At 46.5% G+C, this 19273-nt stretch overlaps 2 protein-coding genes across 3 annotated transcripts in view; one reads left to right on the top strand and one right to left on the bottom strand.

Annotated features, from left to right (window-relative positions):
* DOCK1 (dedicator of cytokinesis 1) overlaps window positions 1-19273 on the top strand; it is a 517745-nt gene that overhangs the window by 194031 nt on the left and 304441 nt on the right. The gene's annotated exons all lie outside the window — the stretch shown is intronic.
* The window catches only part of INSYN2A (inhibitory synaptic factor 2A), a 60502-nt gene continuing 45539 nt past the window's right edge, over window positions 4311-19273 (bottom strand). The window contains exon 4 of one of the 2 annotated variants that reach the window (XM_004315487.4): window positions 4311-6859. In XM_004315487.4, coding sequence (XP_004315535.3) covers window positions 6679-6859 — 181 coding nt within the window. In that variant the 3' untranslated portion in view covers window positions 4311-6678. Of the gene's footprint in view, window positions 6860-15218; window positions 15732-19273 lie in introns of those variants that run through there. The other variant, XM_019940257.3, reaches the window with a different exon arrangement.

Below are 19273 nucleotides of genomic sequence, written 5' to 3'. Positions count from 1 at the left end.
AACTGAATATAACTATAATTATTTAATGAATGATGACAGCATTAAGATGTTTCCAGGAAGGACATTCTCCATTTCACACTGGAGATGTTCAGAGACTCTTTCAGTCGTCAAGGAACCACGAGTCCCCTCTGTGGCGTCCACAGAGCAGTGAGACTGAAACGTTGCCCTGCTGAGCTCAGCCTTGCTGTCCACATGGGCTCCCATGCAGATTTATGCATTAGCTTCTTAACGTCACTGTTGTAGCTCAGTGAATTTAGACGAGAGGAAGATCTGGGGAAGAAAATATCCCTGACAAGGTGGCCAAAAAACGTAATCAGTGGCCCTTCTAGAGTGGAAAGAGAGCAGAAAATCGTTATAGGCCTGTTTGGGCTCAGCTGTAACATCCCGTTACACCACAGAGATCCCAGCCCTTATGTGTTTGCTCCTCTTTTTTGCATCAGTGGAATGGAAATGGTATAACTGTGAATCAGCTCACAAGTTCTAAAGAATCGCTGAAAATGGACTTTAACAATTTAAGTGATTAAAAAGGTTCTGAATAGCTGTGCTTCACTTAATGATTTATTTCATGATATTGTCAACAGTAGTAGAAGCGTGACGTCTCTTTCCATCAAAACAAGTTATTCGTTGGGGATGAGTTGTGGCCTGACAGTTTCCCCATGTGTTTATATATGGAATTGAGAAGTGGGGAGCTTCACACGCCATTGGCTAAGCTGTGATGTACTGTATAAGCGTCTTCTTTTAACTGTATCTATGGTACCTTGTAAACACCATGCAGTTGGTTATATATCATTTGTTTTAGTTCATTTTATACCTTTCAACTTTATATTTGAAATGGGCTATTGGAGTGCATCTCAGGCAGAGGATAAAAATATGCCATGATCCTAAGTATTATAGTTTTTTTAACAAATAAAACTCCATTTGGCAAGTGTAGGACTGTAGATTGCGTGGTTGCCTACAGCAGGCCCTAACACCGAAGGCTTGCAGTAACCCTGCCACAGAATTAAGATGCCATTTTATCTTTATTCCAGGATCATCTAATGCTATAGAATAATTGAGTGGGGTGCTGAGCTTTACATTGTCTGATTTAAGATTTTATTTTTCTCTTCCTCTTTGAAAAGATTTCTAGGCCATCAGCGTTGGGCACCTTCTTGGTCATTGTGTATGGTTCTGAGCAGGGGGCCATGGTGGCTTAGGTGCTCTTGTCTGGTGGGCAGGTGACATGGTTTCCCCCTCCCTTGACCCCCCCCCCCCCCCGCCAACCAACACACACATGCCTGTGTCTTTGCTGGAGTAAGTGCTGTAACAAAGCTGGGTTGAGAGCAGACAGGATGAGTAGTACGCGTGACCCTTCCTTCTCTTGTGATATTAGCCTCTGCTGCCTCTTTCAAATAATAAGATTTACATTCTGTTAATGGGTCCTTTAAAAATGTAATTGAGTGAGAAGGACTTTTAAAGGTTATTCTATGGCCTGGATACACACCAGAAGACTGAAAATTACTAATTCACGAAAATGAAAATGTGGCCTTCTTCAAAAGAAAGGTTCCCTTGGAAAATCCACAGAAGTAGGCTTAGGAAAGGGAAACATTCTTCCTGCATTCTCCACTTGTTCTTGTGACCACCAGACCTCCTGATTCCCTAGACTCAAGTGATGGAAGTTCTTTTGTTTCTACTCCGAACACCAGCTGTAGGGGACGTAGATGGGTGCGGTGTGTTTCATCGTGACAGTGGCACTATTGGTGGGGAAGAGATGCTGCTAGTGAAAAGTCCACTGATTTCTTTGAGCCTGCGTGATTTATAATGACTTGACATACTTCTTCATTTAAAAGATACTGTAAAAGACTCCCTTTTACCAAGACTCATCACCAAATATTTACACAAAGATGTTATTTCCCCATGCACGAACATTTGTTTTGCGATATTTATTCCAATGGACTTTATGTATGAATGTGCTTTTAACAAAATGCTATTCTTAATCTTGCCTTGCAAAAGAAAGCAATGCATTATAAAAGTTTCAAGTGGACAGTATCTGGTTTTTCTCTATGAGTGTTGCAAAGAGTGTCTCTAACTTGTATGTTTGTTAATAAACCTACTTAGGAAACATCTGTCTTCCAGAAAATCATCCTATCACAGGTACACGTGTGAGTTGTGATGACTTTATAAATTCATTTCCGTATCGTATCGGTATAGCAGTTTCTCCTGCCTTTCACGTGTGTCTGTGGCCGTAGTATTTTTTCAAGGTTGGTTACTGACTGTGGATTTACTGCAGAGGAAATGAAAACCATATCATTACCTGGGTAAAACACGCTGTGCAGTTCCTGCATGTTCATCCCAAGCCGTATCTTAACTTAATTATTGAGCTCCTTAAAAGGCATTATGCTGCTTGCATATGACCTTCTCATCTGCCAAAGCGTATGCTGTGCATTGTAGCACGACGAGTTATCCCTAGTTCACAAATCAGAACATTGTTTCTGAATCATGTAGTTCTTCTCTTCCTGTAAATAAGTTGGTTGCGCACTTACCCCATGCCAAATGTGCCACTGGTAGAGCTTTTCTAAATAAAAGGAGATACATCAATGTCGAGTCAGCTGCTGTTATCTTTAGGTGACACTGCCCCAGTGACTCTTGTCTTCCTTACTAGTCACGTCAAATTTTATTCGCTGATAAAAATGCTCCCAAAGAATCATTCCAGCTGTGGTGGGCTTTGTAAACGTGTTGTGCCCTCACAGACAGGGTGGAATGGAGGCGTTCACGGCCCGTTTCTTGTATTTCATCCTTGCTCTCTTCGATAAGAAGCACAAAGCAAGCGCTTGAATTTAATGGTGTGTCTTCTGAGTTGGAATTGAGGATTGTGTATCTGCCTTGCGTATGACGGCACCCTAAGGAGAATGGCTTTGCAAGGCGTGCTCGTTGTTGCGGTTTGAGATTGGAGTCGGCCTGGTGTGGGTCCATGAATGATGATGCCATTTCTGCCACACCTCAGGTCTCCATGGCAGCGGACACCTTGGCAACCTCATAGGATGTGGGAAACTTCTGCCAACTTCATGTGCCCTTTCCAAGATAGCAAGGTTTCCCCACACCTTGATTTTCTCCCCAGTTTTACTCTGCTTTGGGGGAGAGTCTGAGATGGAAGGACCAGATGCAGAGGCCTGGGACCTCTCCTTGGAGGCTAGTCGCACACTTTCAGAATGACTGGTGGGCACCTGTGTGGCAGCATGTCCTTTGTTGGATCTAGTTATCGATAAGAGAGGACCCCTGAGGCCGCACCAGTATTCGGCTCACAGATAATTGTAGAATGTGACTTGGAGTTTTTTCCCCCAGTGCTCCGGGCATTGGGTCTTCCTCTCTATCCTATACTTGAGCTGCACTCACCCACTTCTTGCCCCAGAGGAACTTGTGAGGCAGTGGGAGCCTTCCATCTCAGCCGAATCCTTGCTCCCGCACCTTGCAAGTGGACTCTGCTATTGCAGAGCTCAGGAAAGGGGGTGGTGACCTGTCCTCTCCTGAGTTTCCAGGGGGCCCTCTCCCTTGGGAGAGGAGGTTGGTTTGCGCTGGTCTCTGTGGGAGACCCAGACTGAGCACCCCAGTGCTCAGTCCCACTGGGGCACTGGTCCCCTACCCCGGGGAGGGAAGAAGAAAGGAAGGAGGTGGCCGACCCCCTGGGGCTGCGGACCTGCCTGATGGATGATCTAGAGAGAATCTGTCTCCAGGGGGGCATGGCAGGGTTTGCCCTGGAAACACTGATGAGTTCAGTTGTCCCCCGGAAGTTCTTTAAAAATTAGACCTGGGCTTCCCTGGTGGCGCAGTGGTTGAGAGTCCGCCTGCCGATGCAGGGCGTGCCGCAGTCCGGGAGGATCCCACATGCCGCGGAGCGGCTGGGCCCGTGAGCCGTGGCCGCTGAGCCTGCGCGTCCGGAGCCTGTGCTCCGCAACGGGAGAGGCCACAACAGTGAGAGGCCCGCGTGCCGCAAAAAAAATAAAAATAAAAACAAAAATTAGACCTCAGCCAGATCCTGCTGTGTACTGTGCCCTTCGCCCTTAAAAGCCATCCTGTTCTGCTGGCAGCTGAAGCCCATGCCAGGGTGCGTGGTCTGGTCAACTGAGTCTGAGCTGGATTTCAGCCCTGCCCCCTCCCCAGCCAGACCAGGCCAGTAGGCAGTGCCCACGGCCCTTCTCCTCTCCCAAAGACCCAATGGAGTTCTCTTCAGCCTGAACATCTTTCCTTTATTATTATTTCCTCAGATTACTTATTTTTTACCAAATTATTGAAACCATGAAATAAGATTAATAGCCACACAAAACATGACCTTTGATTTTTTTTTTATTTAAAAATTAATAAAGAACTTAGTGACAAGTATAATAATTTAATCTCTATACGTAATGCCATGTGTACATCTACATATGAGGGAACACGGTACTTTTTACCTTGGTTTTGTATCAAAGATTTTACTTAAATCTTTCTAAGAGAAGAGTCATCATCTGTTAGGACACATTGCAGTTAAACTGTGAAATGAGTTTGAAAATATTTTTTTTTCTATTCTGAAGACAGTTTCATTTTTAAATAGGAATTTATCTTCAGTTTCCTTTTTGATCCTGAAAATATTAACTTTTTTTTTTGTCTAGACTGCTTTCAAACAGTGATGTTACTTTGTTTACTAGATGTCCTCTTGTTTAGACGGAATTATGGTACTAAGCAGAGAGCTGCTAACACCCTTATTTCAATTCACTGAGATAGTCGGGATTTTGAAAACACAAGGAGAGATAGCTTGTTGCAAACATTTTTTATAACTTTAGTTAAAAAGAGTAGAAAATACATGAAACACATTTTTTTAAACTTTATCTCTACATGAAACAATTGCACTTCCTTCATGGTACAGGATCAACTTAGCCTTCCTCTTGCACAAAAATATTTCTCAATTCTGTTAACTGATATCCAAGGATTTGGATCCTCATGTATCATGTCCACAAAAGATGCGTGTTTTTCTTTTAATTAAAGCACACATCTGTGATATAGCTTGAGTAATCCCCAAAGAATGCTTACATGAGATACTCCTGTCACTTTTTTTTCAAGTCCACTAAGGTCTTTCTAGAATCAAAACACTTAGAACGAAAATAGATTTGCTATTGAGTCAGGAGGAAAATGCGTGGCAAGAAATAGCTCCAATCTGAGAAACGCAGGTAGATCCTTTCACTAAGGCCGACCACCTTATTGGCATCTGGTCAGTGAGGTGTGCGTGTGAGCACGAGATTAGATAAGAAACGGTTGGACAGAGACCAGAAGACTCGGTTTCATTGTACATTCACAAACGACTCAAAATTAAAGTTGAACCAAAAAAAGTCAAAAGAAGATCCCTACGTCCTACTGTGAAAAGCCAAAACTTCATAGACAAGAGTCCTTAATAGACTAGGGGCTTTTGATTTCTATAAAAAGATACTTGCAAAGGTGCAAAGGAATGAGTGAAAAAATAAAGGAACTAAGATTTATATTGCAATGTGTAATCAAAAGAGAACTCGAAGTGTCACGATTTATTTAAAAAAGACCTAAAAACATTTGATTCACAGCTTTCCCCTAGGTATGTCATTTAGTACAACTCACTAATAGGTTAAATGTAGGTGACGTTAGTTGGTTTGTTGGTAGCAGCTAAACTAAGCACGCGGTTTCTCTTTGAGATGGTCAGATCTTCTACAGTTGTTACAAAGCGTAACGAATCGTATAAAATGTCTGGCTGCGCTTTCGTGACGAACAGTGTCTCAGAGATTGATCCACAGAAACACTTTCCGGTGGCAGAGAACGCCTGTGATTTATTGGTGACTGTATTATCTGCTGTGTATCTCTCTACGTGTGTTTTCAAATTCTTGCCAGGATTTATCATTTGGCCTTTGGGTACCAAAAGATTAAAAATGAGATCTGCGAAAGCTTAGTGTCCGATAGCTCTGACCCTGTCGGCTTGCAGTGATTAAAGGCATGTCCTGACTTTGGGGGACCCCTGGCTGCCGGGCATCTGCAGGGTGAGCAGTAAGCACGTCACCGGTCTGGAGTTGAAACAAACGCTGAATTTGAGGTGTCAGCGTGACGCTGAGATGTCACTTGGCTTAGCGCTACAGCACATGAGGCAAATATACATATAGTCACATTTTAGAGATTATTCATGGTCTCCGACCACTTGAAAAAAATTGTGCTTTCTCCGGAATTGGATGTGCTGAAAATGGCACTCGCCCCCCGCTTATTTGCAAAATTAAACATAAAAATGAAGTCCTTTGCAAATGTAAGGGCTACTTTTTCTTCTCAGTATTAAAAAAAAAATAAAGGCTTGAAAATAATTATGAGTTTTAGCTGTGTTACAGAGTGACAGCCTGCCGTTCTGCAGGTTGATAATGTAATCCTTGCTGATCTGGGGTGCGGGCATAGAATGTTTACTTATCATCTTTGACTATGTTAAGTTTCGTTTCCGGTTTTACATCCCACATCCACGAACTGCAAGGAACAGCAGGCAAGGTGTGACATGTACTACTTCGCTTCTGTGAGTTGATCTGTTACAAAGGCCTTTTTGGTAAGCAGGGTGAGAACAGGTGGGGTCCGAGTCAGCCACCGTTCACTCCGTCCTATTCGTTTTGGGAAAGGATTTACTTTGAACTCCAGTGGGTTTTAAAGACGGCCTTTGGACTCCAAACACCATGAGTTTTAAAGGAACCAGAGTTTCCATCGTCCGTGCTTTTTAGATTCAGTTTTGGGTTTTTGCTTGGGAGTTGAGTAAGTCTCCTGAGAGTAAGGCGAGTGTGCGACCTGAGTTTCCTCGAAAGGATGGAGTTTCCTCAGAACTGGCTGGAGTTTGTCTTCTTGCTGCTTAAAATCTAGCTCCACACTAGAAAGAAGAGAGAGGGAAGAATTTAGTGCTTGGTCTTTCCTATGTAAAGAGCTCCCTTAGAGACAGCAGAATTTGGTGCCATCCCAGCAGGGTAATGATCATTCGGATGGTGTTTAATGCCGTTTGACGGTTCAGTATTAAGCAATTGGCTATAATATGTTTTAGTGCTCGGTCACTGTGAACTATCTCAAAAAGTTTCATTTTCTTTGAAAAATAACTTATTTGCATTCATTGCCAACTTTTGAAGTTTTATTAATGTACACAGGTGGTGTGAAAGCATAGACTGTGTTTGTTGAAATGAGAAATGTGACGTGAGTAACCCTTTTGCTTGTCCATAGACTGCACACATGTGCTTCATGGGACAGAGAGGTAACCGAAGATATGTGTGTTCAGGGGTCGTCTTAGTGCATATACACCAGGTATTTGGAAGCTCTGTGCAACTTTTCACAAGGTCAGAGAAAACCATTTATCTCACCTGAAACAGTTGTAAAGTGAAGTGACCTTGGCTTCTGGTCTCCTTTGCAAAATCTCATCTGCCTAAAAAACTGGTAAGAGCCCAAATATCCAACATTGGGGAAGAGAGTGTGTTTTATCAAGTCAACACCATTGAATATCACTCAGTTGTTCTCAAAGATAGTTTTCCAGGCAAAAAGATAGATAGTGTTCGGTGAAAATAACAAAACTGTAGTTACGTGGCTGAGCCATAACATGCAAACAGGCAGCCACGGGGAAGGACATTTGCCAGTAGTGATAGGGTTCGTGTTAGAACGACAGGGATACAGCTGGTTTTCTTGTGTCTTATGAAATTTCTCCTGACAATGCTGCATCTGGCCTAGAGTCCTCCCATCCATTCATGGCTTTGGAAGGGACCATTGTTGACCCCCTAACTTTGGGTAGGACCCCCCTGCTCCAGTGTCACTCTTCTGTGATCAGCCCAGGGGCAATGGGCCTCGCCTCCCTTTTGGTTCCCTTGCCTGTACCCCTAGGATTTGAACCTGGGCGCTGCATCACGCCAGGCCTCCGGAGATGTCCACTCTGTGCTGCCTCCATTTCTGCGCTGGGTGCCAGTCGAAATGTCAGTAGATTTCACTGAAGGCTCAGCAGTGATGATAGTACTTGAGCTCAACATTTTACGTCCGGTGGAACCGTAAACCATTTACAAACATGATATCCTATTGATTTAGAGAACCATTAATCCTAGCTACATTTTGACATTTTGAAAAGACAAAAACAGCAAAGCTGTATTATCTGGAGTTTTAAAAACAAGTTCAAGACCCATCTAATGGACCGTGTCATGCTTTAAATCCACTGTTCCATTTTTCGTATCATCAAAGACTGTATTAGTGAAAAAATTAAAAATATTGTCAGAGAAGTTTATGGCTAGTTCTCCCCCTGTTCCCAAAACAAAAACTATTTCCCCCCCCTCATTTCAAAGGTCCTCTGAGTTATGCTGCAGTTTATAGGAAATGGAACAAAACCCCGTGAACTCATAACTTGCTAATCTAGAACGGGATAATGTAGTCATGCTTCCTCATGGGGACAGTTGCGAAAAGTGCACATCTCAGGACATGCTGCCTTTGTGAAGCACGAGCCTCAGTTATCGTTTCAGTGGGAAGAACAGGGATTTCCCTCCTGGCTTTTTCATCTGATGCTGCGGAGTGGGGAGGGGGTGAGTGGGGGCTCAGATAAATCCCTTAACCTCTTTAAGGTTCGGTTTCCTTCACTTGAAGGGGTATAATAATTACTGTCCTGGTATCTTACTGAAAAATGGTAAGGATCCTCCCCACTCCCCCTGTCCTGAAAGAAAGAGTTTCTTAAACTATAAGATGCAATTCAGATATTATTTTCTCCTTATCATTTGTTGATCACTAATTGTATAATGGGGACAAGAGCTAACAATGATTAAGAAATACCTGTTCAAGAATTCTTCAACTTGGACTTTTAACAAGGAAAATAAGAACCTTGCCATTGAGTCTGTAAGATAGTATAGCATCCAATATGGTATTTTAGGTACAAAAGAGTAATTTTGTCAAGGTGCTTGGTTAGTATGGAAAGCATGTTCTCCAGATCATAACTATCTCAGTAGGCCCAGATAGGTTTTGTGTTATTAGGTCAGAGGGTGGGTGCTAGCATTTCCTGGGCTAACAGTACAATTCTGGGTACCTGTAATTATTGAATTCCCATTAAGCTCCTACATTGGGAATCCTGTTATTAACCAATTTATCACACCGCAGAACCACCACTGTAATCACAGCGTACTCTAATCTGAGTTCTTGTTTAACAAAATGACTCGACTTCATCTGTCTGTTGATTCCTATCTGCACTCCCCCACAACTGAGAAGCTGCCACCAGGAGCTGGTTTCTTCGTGGAGGGAGTGTGAGTGGCCGTGAGCACCTGCTGGGAGATGCCTGCAGTGAGGTGACCTTGAGCCCTGCACCTCCCTCCCGGTCTGTAACCCCAAGTTGCAGTGCACCTGCTTGTCAGGTGATGTCCGGGTACCAGGGGATGCTGTGCCCTGCTATCAGGTAGGAATAACGTGGCTCTGTCCAGTGTTTTCCACTGGGGGACTTTTCTCCTTTAGGGCGGAGCACACCAAGTCACCGGGTCAATGTGAAGCAGACAGCCGGCTGGAGAGGGCAGTGTCCGAAGGTTAATAGTCTGGCTGACTCTAGCTGACACAGAGCAAAGGTCCCTTCAGTCTTAGCAGCCAAATGGCCAGAATAAAGCAGCACCTGCTGCCCTGGTCCGCACAGAGGACTTGGACAGAAGCCAGCGGTGGACAGTCTAGGGCACTTGGACTCTGTGCCCAGAGCCCCTCCCTGTTTAACACAGCGAGCTGTCCAGATAGGGCCTGGGAGCGGGGGATGGGGGGTGGGGGCTGCCTCGTGGAGAAGCGATGGCCCTCGATTTGGGCTTCCACACTGATCGGAGGGACACGGGGGGCGTGTTGGCGGGGTTGGCTGCAGCTGCCCGGCAGACAGTGCCTGTGGGCACCGTCACCGTCTTCAGGGCTGTCGCTTTCTCCCCTGTCTGGAGCACGTGTCCTGGCCACTCCTTGCCCCTCTGTCCCCAGGTCCACATGACCTCCTTACTCTCTAGCACCTTCTGCAAGCTCCCCCACTCGGCTCCTTTCTCCCTTCTTGGCACTCACTACAGATGATTGCATTTGTCTCTGTGTCATTTTGCCTCCGTCCCCCGAATGCAGCTGCTGTGACGGGGTGACTTGTCCCGTCTCTGCTCCCAGCACCTACAGCACGGCCTGAGTCGTGGCAGTTGCCTACGTAATACTTACAGAATTAACGCGTGAGCCGTAAAAGACAAGTCCCGTCTCGGCTTTCGTCCCCATTGCCCTGGGCTGCTGTGTCTTGGTCGGTGATGTTGGCTGTGCCCCCTTGCTCTTCCCTCCCATCGAGCCCCCTCCTTACTGCCGGTAAACAGGGCTTCTCCCGCAGGCAGCGCTATGGGACCCACTCTCGGTGGAATCTGTGGCCCGGCTCCCTTCTCTCAGAACTTAATCGAAGAAGATGCTGAAACTTTTGTCGTAAAACACACACCAGGATCTGTTTGCAGCCTGCCTCCCCCGCTTCTACTCCTGGCTTCCCCTTTTCTGGAAGAGTCTGCAAGATGGGTGGGGTCAGCAGGGTGCGGCCAGTTGTGCTCTTCGAACCCGGGAGTCTTGTGATTCCCTTCCCACTTTTCCTGTGGGCTGCAGGCCCTGCTGTGGTTTTCTGCATGATGCTGCTTCTAAGCTCAGTCGAGGGCAGTGCACCTGCCCTCTGCGGTTTGGACCTGCCTTCCCAGAGCAGTTCCAGCTCAGAGACTTAGCCCTCATTGAACAGGCAGACAGGAGCGTGTGTGTTCCAAGTCTGGCCTCTAGACCTTGTCCTCATCTGTTAGGGCTCGGCTGGGGATTGGCACAGCTTCCTGCAATGCCCAGGGTCTCAGCGTCCGGCCGCACACGAGGCTGGAGGCTGCTGGTGGTACCGTCCGCCTCCTGCAGGCCAGATCTGGCGTCTGTAGCGCACCGTCGAGGGGACACACGCATCATGCGGAACACTTGCACCTCTGAGGAGAAGCAGCCTGGAAAAAGTCCTGACTCTAGAGAGTCCGAGCCTGAGTGTGAAGGGACTGGAGCCAGGCCAGCCTCCGCTAAGCTGGCTGTTCTCTCCTTTAGTGCCTGAGGTACAGCGCAGACTGCAGACTGTGCCGGGTGATCCAGAACGGCCCCAGGACTGCTGGGCTGTTTACAAGATATAAATCCCCGGGAGCTATCATTGTTTACGTTTTATCTCTCTCCTTCCCCTGCCTGCGTCCATCCAACAAAATGCTTGCGTTGAGAGCTCCGTGGTAACTGAAGCCATGCTGCCAGGCGTGCCACCGAAAGCCACTGGCCACATCTGTGTGGCTCGCGGTGATGAAGGATTAAAGCCACGGGCTGCAGACTGCATTTTTTGGTTAGTCTTTTTCTCTTGAAAATAGAAGTTTTATGTGTAGGGACTTGGCTTACAGAATTATTACTCTACATTTCCAAAGAAATAAAAACCTGCGCTGAAGCTCAGGCTGCTCTGTCAGCTGGCACCAGCTTTATTTGCTTCCCGGCGTCTCTGCTGGGCTTTGTAGTAACACTTCTCCCCACGGCTTCATGCAGTTTTGCAGAAGAGCGTGGTCCCAGCATCTCCAGCGGATGCTGTGCTTGTCTGCTGCTCCTATAAATACCCGGGCCCTGCCACAGTTTCCTTAGCAAGATGTCGCCAGCTCCTTGAGTTCATTGAAGGGGAAATGGATTTAGAACATTCCTTTCTCCAGTCCCCTGGGTGTAGCAGTGAAGAGTTAAAAGCAGGTGAGTTCGGCTCCCAGGCATTGTGTGTTTCCTGGACTGGAAGAAAACCCGAAATCTCTGATTTCTCCAACCTTGACAGTGTTGGCGGGGCTCAGTGGACTGCAGAGCGGAGGCCTCCGTTTTTAATTTTCTTTGAATCAGATCGCAGAGTCCCCGGTGCTCGGTGTGGCTCCGACTGACCCACGCTCTGCCACCGTGGATACATCATCCCACCTTCAGGGACCTGAGCTTCCCGGGCTGTGAAACGACAGTGGAGATGCACACGCCCACCGCCAGGGGGCCCCATGGAGCCACCACGCCCACACGGAAACTCAGGCAAACTCGGGGCAGCCAGCTCGCTGGGGCGTGTGATGGCTCTCACAGTGTCCTCAAAATGCAGTGCTTTATGTCCGGCTGGCTTCACGTCAGCGCCTTGGATCACACAGTGTTGTTCAGAAGAAGCTGAAAGTCAGGCTCCAAGTCACAGGCTGGGTTGTCTCCCTTGCAAGCCTGGTGAACCAGGCACATCTCCTTTTATTTACTCCTCAGCCTCAGTTTACATATGTGGTCCCGGCTGTGCCTTTAGGCAGTGGGAGAACCAGGACCCAAAATAGCCATCATACTTCCCTGGACGCATCTCCGTGTGACTGCTGAGGGGCCCCATCCATCTGGCATGTCCAGAATCAGAGCGTTTCCCCAGCCTGCTGCTCGGTCTTCCCAAACTCAGCTGCCGTGCAGGCACCTTGGCGTCTAGCTGGACTCGCCCTTCCCACCTGCTTCCATCAGCTGGGTACCCTGCAGCCACCCTCAGCAATCTCCAGCGCCTTCCTCTGCCCCCAAAGAACTTAGGCAGTTTTCACTCTGGCCACTGAAACAGCCGTTCAGTGCTTCTCTCTCCGTCTCTCTCTTGCCCTAACGCATTTTCCAAGTACCAGAGTCACCTTAGGAAAACCTGAAACTCCTTGACAAACTTCCGCTCATCCTTTAAACCGAGGACACTTGTTGCCTCCTGCTTCCATGGATTTTCTAGACTAACCACACGTGCCCGCCCCTCCGTCCCGTCCAGACTCCTCTGGTCCACACTGCTCAGGGCCTCTGCACATTTTTATCAGAGCACTTCTGGCTCATGTTGGATCATAGCTACTTTTTCTCAGTTCTGTGAAACGCGTCGAGGGATAGACCATGTTGAATTCAACTGCATCTGTGATGCCTTTAATACAGTGACAGACTCAGCACGTGACCTCTCTGTTTACTGAATTGAAGTAAACTGATGAACTGAACCCGAATCCCCTCACTTCCAGTCTCAGCAGAATGCTGCCTCTGTTTTCTAGTTATAACTTACTCATCAAAATGAACATATGTACAGACAATATGTCCATTTGTTATATACCTGTTGTGTATATGTATGGAGCTTGTTCCAATAGTTTCCAGTATTAATAATTTGAACATAGAAATGATTCATCATAACTCTGAATCCTTCTTCCGCCACTTTTTCACACAGTAGGTGCCTAATCAAAGTTTACAGAGTCACTGTAAGATTTAAAATACTAGAAATAGATGGGTATTCAATAGTACTAATACCTGAACTATAAGATCTATTCCCTTTTTGTGATGGCCTGTGGCAAGGAAATTACGGTTATGGTTATAAAAAGCAAAACATTAGCCAGTTATCCTAGCTATAAAGTATATTCCAAAGTATCCAAAGTTATAGACAGTGACCTTTCTGAATACATCGTGGTACGTAGCCTGACCATGCAGGAGGACAGTCCTTCCTTTTATGCTTGACTGAAGCTCCATCCTCGGTATCTTTCTTATCTGTGACTCCACTGGAATGCAAAGAGTGGTCTGGCACCCGGGCTTCATCTAAGTGCCCAAATTTGAGGGCTGGCCAGATGCACAGGGATCAGGGAACTGCGTTTGAGCCTCCTATAATTTTGCACCACAGAGAGGTCGAGGCAGAAAGACTCAAGCGCTGTTTATAACCTCCAGCCATAATCATTTCTCGAGTAAGAAAGGGACCAGATCACTAACAGTGTCACATGTGTATTAAGCATATCTGATGTCACACTTCTAGCAAGCCATCAAGATCAGACATTATATTTAGAAGGGATGGATAATTATTAAATGTGGACTGCCAATTCACTGCTGTCCCTGGCCTCAACAAAGAGCACACAATTATTTTTTTTAATCTTTGAGCAGGAAGTGCGTTGTAACTGCAGTTAAAAGGAGAAAACACAGGACTCTCTAAAATTGTTTGTAGTGGGTCCTTCAGGTGCCAGGGCTGGAACACCCAGCCAGGTGACCTGAGTCGGGTCGGCTGAGATCTTGGCCGTGACCTTGTCTTCTGTTCTCATCTTGAGGACGGACAATCTGTTGCCCAGAGAGGAATGACTTGCAGTCACAGTGCTTGAGCTGAAGTGCAGAGCAGCCCGGCCCCTCTGAGCCACCAGCCCAGAACGCTGAGTTGCTGACGCTCTCAGGAGCTTCCCCTCTTCTGACGTGAGCAGAGAGAGAGAGAATATGGAGCAGTGACAGTTCTCAGTGCACAGGCCAGAAAACCATTAGCTTCTTGTGCATGTCTTATGGTGTCACTGGTGACCTGTCTAAACCCCCGGGTTCCCTACCACACCTCCAGGGATGTGTTGTCTGTGGGATCAGTGCCTTCAAGGCGGCTGATGGGGCAGAAGAGTCAGCTGAGTGACAGCAGCAAACCCTAGGTGGTTTCTTTTGTCATTGAGTCCCCAAGGAATTTTACATGCTGACTTAGGGCACTCAGGTGAGGACTGGATGCTGTATCTAGCTCGTAGAAAAATCTACATGGTTGTCTAAAAGTGAATTACGCTGATTTGCTCGTGACACTGACAATGTCACTCCTTCACACTGTTTTGGACATAGGTGACTACCTCATTAATTTTGACTTTTGAGGGTCTTAAGAGGAGGGCTATCAGTATAATTAACCTTTCTTTGCTGAATAATTTTTAACTAATTGCTTTACAAGGAATATGTTGAAATGAGTAATCAGTTTTCACTTTTACAGCTGTAATCAGTTGCACATAGAATTTTTGATACTAAAGGTTAGTAAAAGGTCACTAAAGATGACTAAAACCTGATCCTTACATGTTGGGGAAAAAGAAAGAATATATTTTTATAATTCTAATGGAATAGGCAAAACTTGGGTTATTGGTTTGGGGAATTTTTTTTTTAAGATGTTGGGGGTAGGAGTTTATTAATTTATTTTTGCTGTGTTGGGTCTTCATTTCCGTGCGAGGGCTTTCTCTAGTTGTGGCAGGCGGGGACCACTCTTCATCACGGTGCGCGGGCCTCTCACTATGGCGGCCTCCCTTGTTGCGGAGCACAGGCTCAGTAGTTGTGGCTCACGGGCCTAGTTGCTCCGTGGCATGTGGGATCTTCCCAGACCAGGGCTCGAACCCGTGTCCCCTGCATTAGCAGGCAGATTCTCAACCGCTGCGCCACCAGGGAAGCCCCTCAAGGAGAATTTTGAGGTCTGTTAAGTCATTCTTTTTTGTTTTTTTCTAACGTTTAGTTTACTTTATTAAAACATATTTCCTTACATCAGAATGACATCGCCTAAAGTATTATCCAAGGAAATCCTTTCTGTCCTCTTCCTCCCGCCCCCTCAGTCACTGTAAATACTAGGAACAGAGCACTAAGTATTAGACAAAAGCTAATTTCCTCCACATCAGTTCATGTTGGTAAAGAACTTAATATGCACAAGTGGTGGTGATCGAAAGCAGGCCTGCAAAGGCCACTTCCACTTAGAGATAATCACTAAATGACAAAGGCAGCAAAGAGTCCACTCCAAGTGGGCTCTGGACAGGCTAGACCTGGCCCCGGTTCTGCATACAAATGCAGTTTACCTCTCTTAACAATAAGACTGCATTAGTTTCGAGGCGTCCAGTTCTGGTGGCTGTCCTGATTGCAGCTCCTTTTTTGCGATACTCTGGAATCAGTGGCATTTCCATGCACATTTTTGTCTGGAATCTTTGCAGCCTTCTGTTTTGTGTTCTTATCGGTGATGCAATGAATTTCTATTGATGATTTGAGAAAATGCAAACCATTACTTCTGTGAATTCCTTTTCCATCTCATAATATTAGGGTACATTTCTCGTCTTTCCTGAAACCCTCCAATCATTTTGGAAAGGACCTTGCAGAATTTGGGAGCTTCCTTGATAAACAGTTAAAGACTTCGATGCGCTGGAAAGTTCCCCAGCTGCTGTAAGGCTACATGCTTAAGTGTCAGCAGCAAGGCATCCCCTTTCATCCTTGGAAATCCTCAGGCTCTTTCTCCCCTTAATCCTTCCGGTTGTTTCCAACCCTCTAGCCTGGGGGGTGGGAGAGGTGTTCTACAGAACACATCTAAACCCTTCCCAATATGCCACCCCTCCAAGATGGTCCTCTGTCCTCTGCGTCAGCTGTCCCTGGGTGGAACACCCTGGTCGCCTTCATCTCCCTGTCCTCTGCCTTTCTTCACTGTGTCTGTGGCCCCCACACCTCCGGTGCAGAAGGTTCCCTGTTGTTGTCGCTCTGTTGTTACGAGGTCTTACGGTAGGGGTTCTACGGGGTTGTCTTCAGCCAGATCACCAGTTCCTCCCGCCTCCCGGTGTGTGGGGCCATCATGCCCCTCATCTCCTAGGAGTTCCATGAAAAATGCTGAGGAAATGCACAGAAGCACCAAATGGAAGGGACCCGGGTGCTTTATCAGAACAGTTGTTTGAAATTTCACCTCTACTTGACCATCCATGGATCATATCAAAAGATGAAAATACAACGTAGACAACAGGGCATCCTGCAAACTCCCTCCCTCTGGGGTGTTGACAACAAAGTGATAGGCAGACGGGCAGTGTTTCCCTTCCCTTCGGGGGCCAAGTCCACTCACGGATTCACTGCATAATTATTAGTGTCACTTGAGGCTGGCTGTGGGTGGCCCTGATGATACAGAAAGGACGCAGGTGCGGGCAGTGTCCTCCTGAAGGGGACAGGTGTTGTAGGACTTGGAACTAATGGTAGGAATTCTAATACTTTACAGGAAGATTTAAATTCTGGTAAAGATTCTGCTTAATTAGTCTGAATCATCATTATCATTATCTTTCAAAGCTCGCTTTCATTCCCCAAAGCCTTTGAACTGAGGTTAGCACAGGCTCTCCTCATAAAAATGCACAAATTTGAATTCAAGCCATTTTGTTGTGGTATTATTTTACGAATTAACCACTTCAGTAAAGCAGGGAAATGGTATGTTGCATTGTTCCTTTTTGAAACAAAATCTGAACAAAGGATGAATCATCAGTTAGCGTGACTCATCGGATTAGTTTGACAAGAGACCTACTGAGACGGGGTGGATACAAAGGATTTCAACTGCTGATGAGCAAAGATTATATTAGTACTTTATCCGTCGAATATTTTCTGAAATAATTATAGCCTATTTTGACAGGAAATATGGATGATAGCCAGAAAAGTTTTACTACAGAAAACTAAAACTTGTCTCCCTTGTTATCTTGTTTCATGCTGAGATGGTCTTAAATTAGAATTTCACATTGGTCCAGATCAAAATGGAAAGAATGTCATTTTAGGAAACAAAAACTGTAGTCATGTCAACCACCTCCAAATTCCCACTGATGGACGATACCACTTTTGGTGCTTGGGTTTCAGTGTCTAGGAAGCAGGGCAATCCACTGCCCAAGGATGGTTGCTTCGGCTCTTTGTAAATCGATTTGCCAGTACGGGAATGGATGCTGTTTGGTTGAGAAATGCCCTGTGAATGCCCAAACTTTCATCTCCAAGTAGACTTTCTTCTGAAGTTCTCAGATCCATTCCTCTCATGATTGTAGATCACTGACTCACGGCATTTCAGAGCTAGAAAGGACCTACCTGATCCCTTCCTTCAATCATGCAGGACTTGGAGATCTAATGGACACCCCTCCAAAGACAGAGGATGGCAGCTCAGCCCTGACCTCTGGGGCGCCCCTATCTGAGCATCAGTCCCAGGCAGGCTGATTTTCACAACCTTTCGTTTGTGGCCCTGGAGGCCCTTTTTCCATGAAATTGCTTCAGGATCTTTTGTCCCTTTGATATTTTTTTTCCATGACGGACTTATTTTTTTTTACAGAGAAATATGTACTGCCACCCAAGGCAAAGGCACACATTTATTCAAGGGCTTGCGTTGCTAGAACCACAGGCAGCGTGTCTTGGACACGGCCCCCTTTGCATGTCCCTAGGCCAGTGTTACTGGCAACATGGTGGATTCTTACATGCTCGGAGAGGGTACTTGGGTTTTGGGTGAAAAGCAGTGTGTAAATGCAAGATGGGCGGGATCAAATTCATTGACCTCCAGGGCTCTCTGCCTGCCAGCAAACAGGTATGACAAGTGACAACATGTGGAAACTGGCAGCTCTGATGGCCCCTCGTGTTCGCCCAGGCTCTGGGACAACCACAGGTCTTTGGCATTTTAAAATGTCTTTATTTTGAAACTCCTTCAACCTATTCAGTTCTGAGGTGCTGCGGGCATCCTCTGGGAAAGACCCAAAAGAGTGGCAGAGATGGTGGTACAGGGACTCTTAGAACATTCCTGAAGTCCAGGGTGCAGGCCCTGGTACCTGAGAGCCTGGGTACAGAGCCAGGCATAGAACCGACTGCAGGGACTCCGAGCTTGAACTCATCCCCTCCTGATGGGATCGTCTCTACAGAGGTGTGTTTGCAGGAATTGATGGAGGATTTGTTGCAACGTCCTCCGTGAAAAGAGATGCACTTGAATCATAAAGCCTTTGCAATTTGGACACTCCCGCTGGCTCACCTCTGAGATGTTCTGGCTGCCCGCTGGCACTGCTCCAGGGTCACCTGGACAGGTGGTTTCTTCTGCCCAAGGCCTGTTGTGTTCTGGATGCTTTTCTATCAGAGAAACCTCTATCCTTCATGAAGCATTTGACATTCGAGGATTGAATCACAGGGCTGGCTGTACACTGAGAAGTCATCTGGGCGAATTCTCCCTTGCTCTACGCCCCCCATTCTTTTTTGGCAGAAGGGAACCCCAAGGGAAATCACCTATCTGGAGGTATGAACAGCTGCCAGCCACCACTCTCTTGTACCAGTCTTTGGTTTCCTGATGGGATCATGAGAGCCCCCTTCACCGAGGTGCTGGGTTAGTCACCACCACTGTGCCCCCCACGATGGAACTGCCGCCCACGCGGGGCTGGATGCTCCTGGCAAACAGGCTCCTCTGTTGTTGCTCCCTGACCCTCTGTCCTCACTTCTCCAGCTGTGTGCTCACCAAGGGGATGCTGGGTTTGGATCTGTTTATGCCGTTTGTACTCACCATTGAAATGATGTGATTTATTTGAGTGTTACATAAACCAATGAGATACACTGGAGGCAAGAGAGAATTATTTCTGTGGGTTAGATGTTTTGGACAGAGGAGCTTGCTACAAAGTACTGAGTGTGACAAAGGGAGGGGCACATCGGCGCCCAGAAGGACCCTGAAATCAGGTTCTGTCACGAGACGGTGTTCTACCTCAGGAAAATGGGTGTGGTTCGTGGCAGGTACCTTGGAAGTCCAGTGGGGGTGACCACGGGCACAGAA

The sequence above is a fragment of the Tursiops truncatus genome, chromosome 16 (genome assembly GCF_011762595.2).
Source record: "Tursiops truncatus isolate mTurTru1 chromosome 16, mTurTru1.mat.Y, whole genome shotgun sequence".
Taxonomy (NCBI): domain Eukaryota; kingdom Metazoa; phylum Chordata; class Mammalia; order Artiodactyla; family Delphinidae; genus Tursiops; species Tursiops truncatus.
This window is presented reverse-complemented; position numbering and strand designations above follow the sequence as displayed.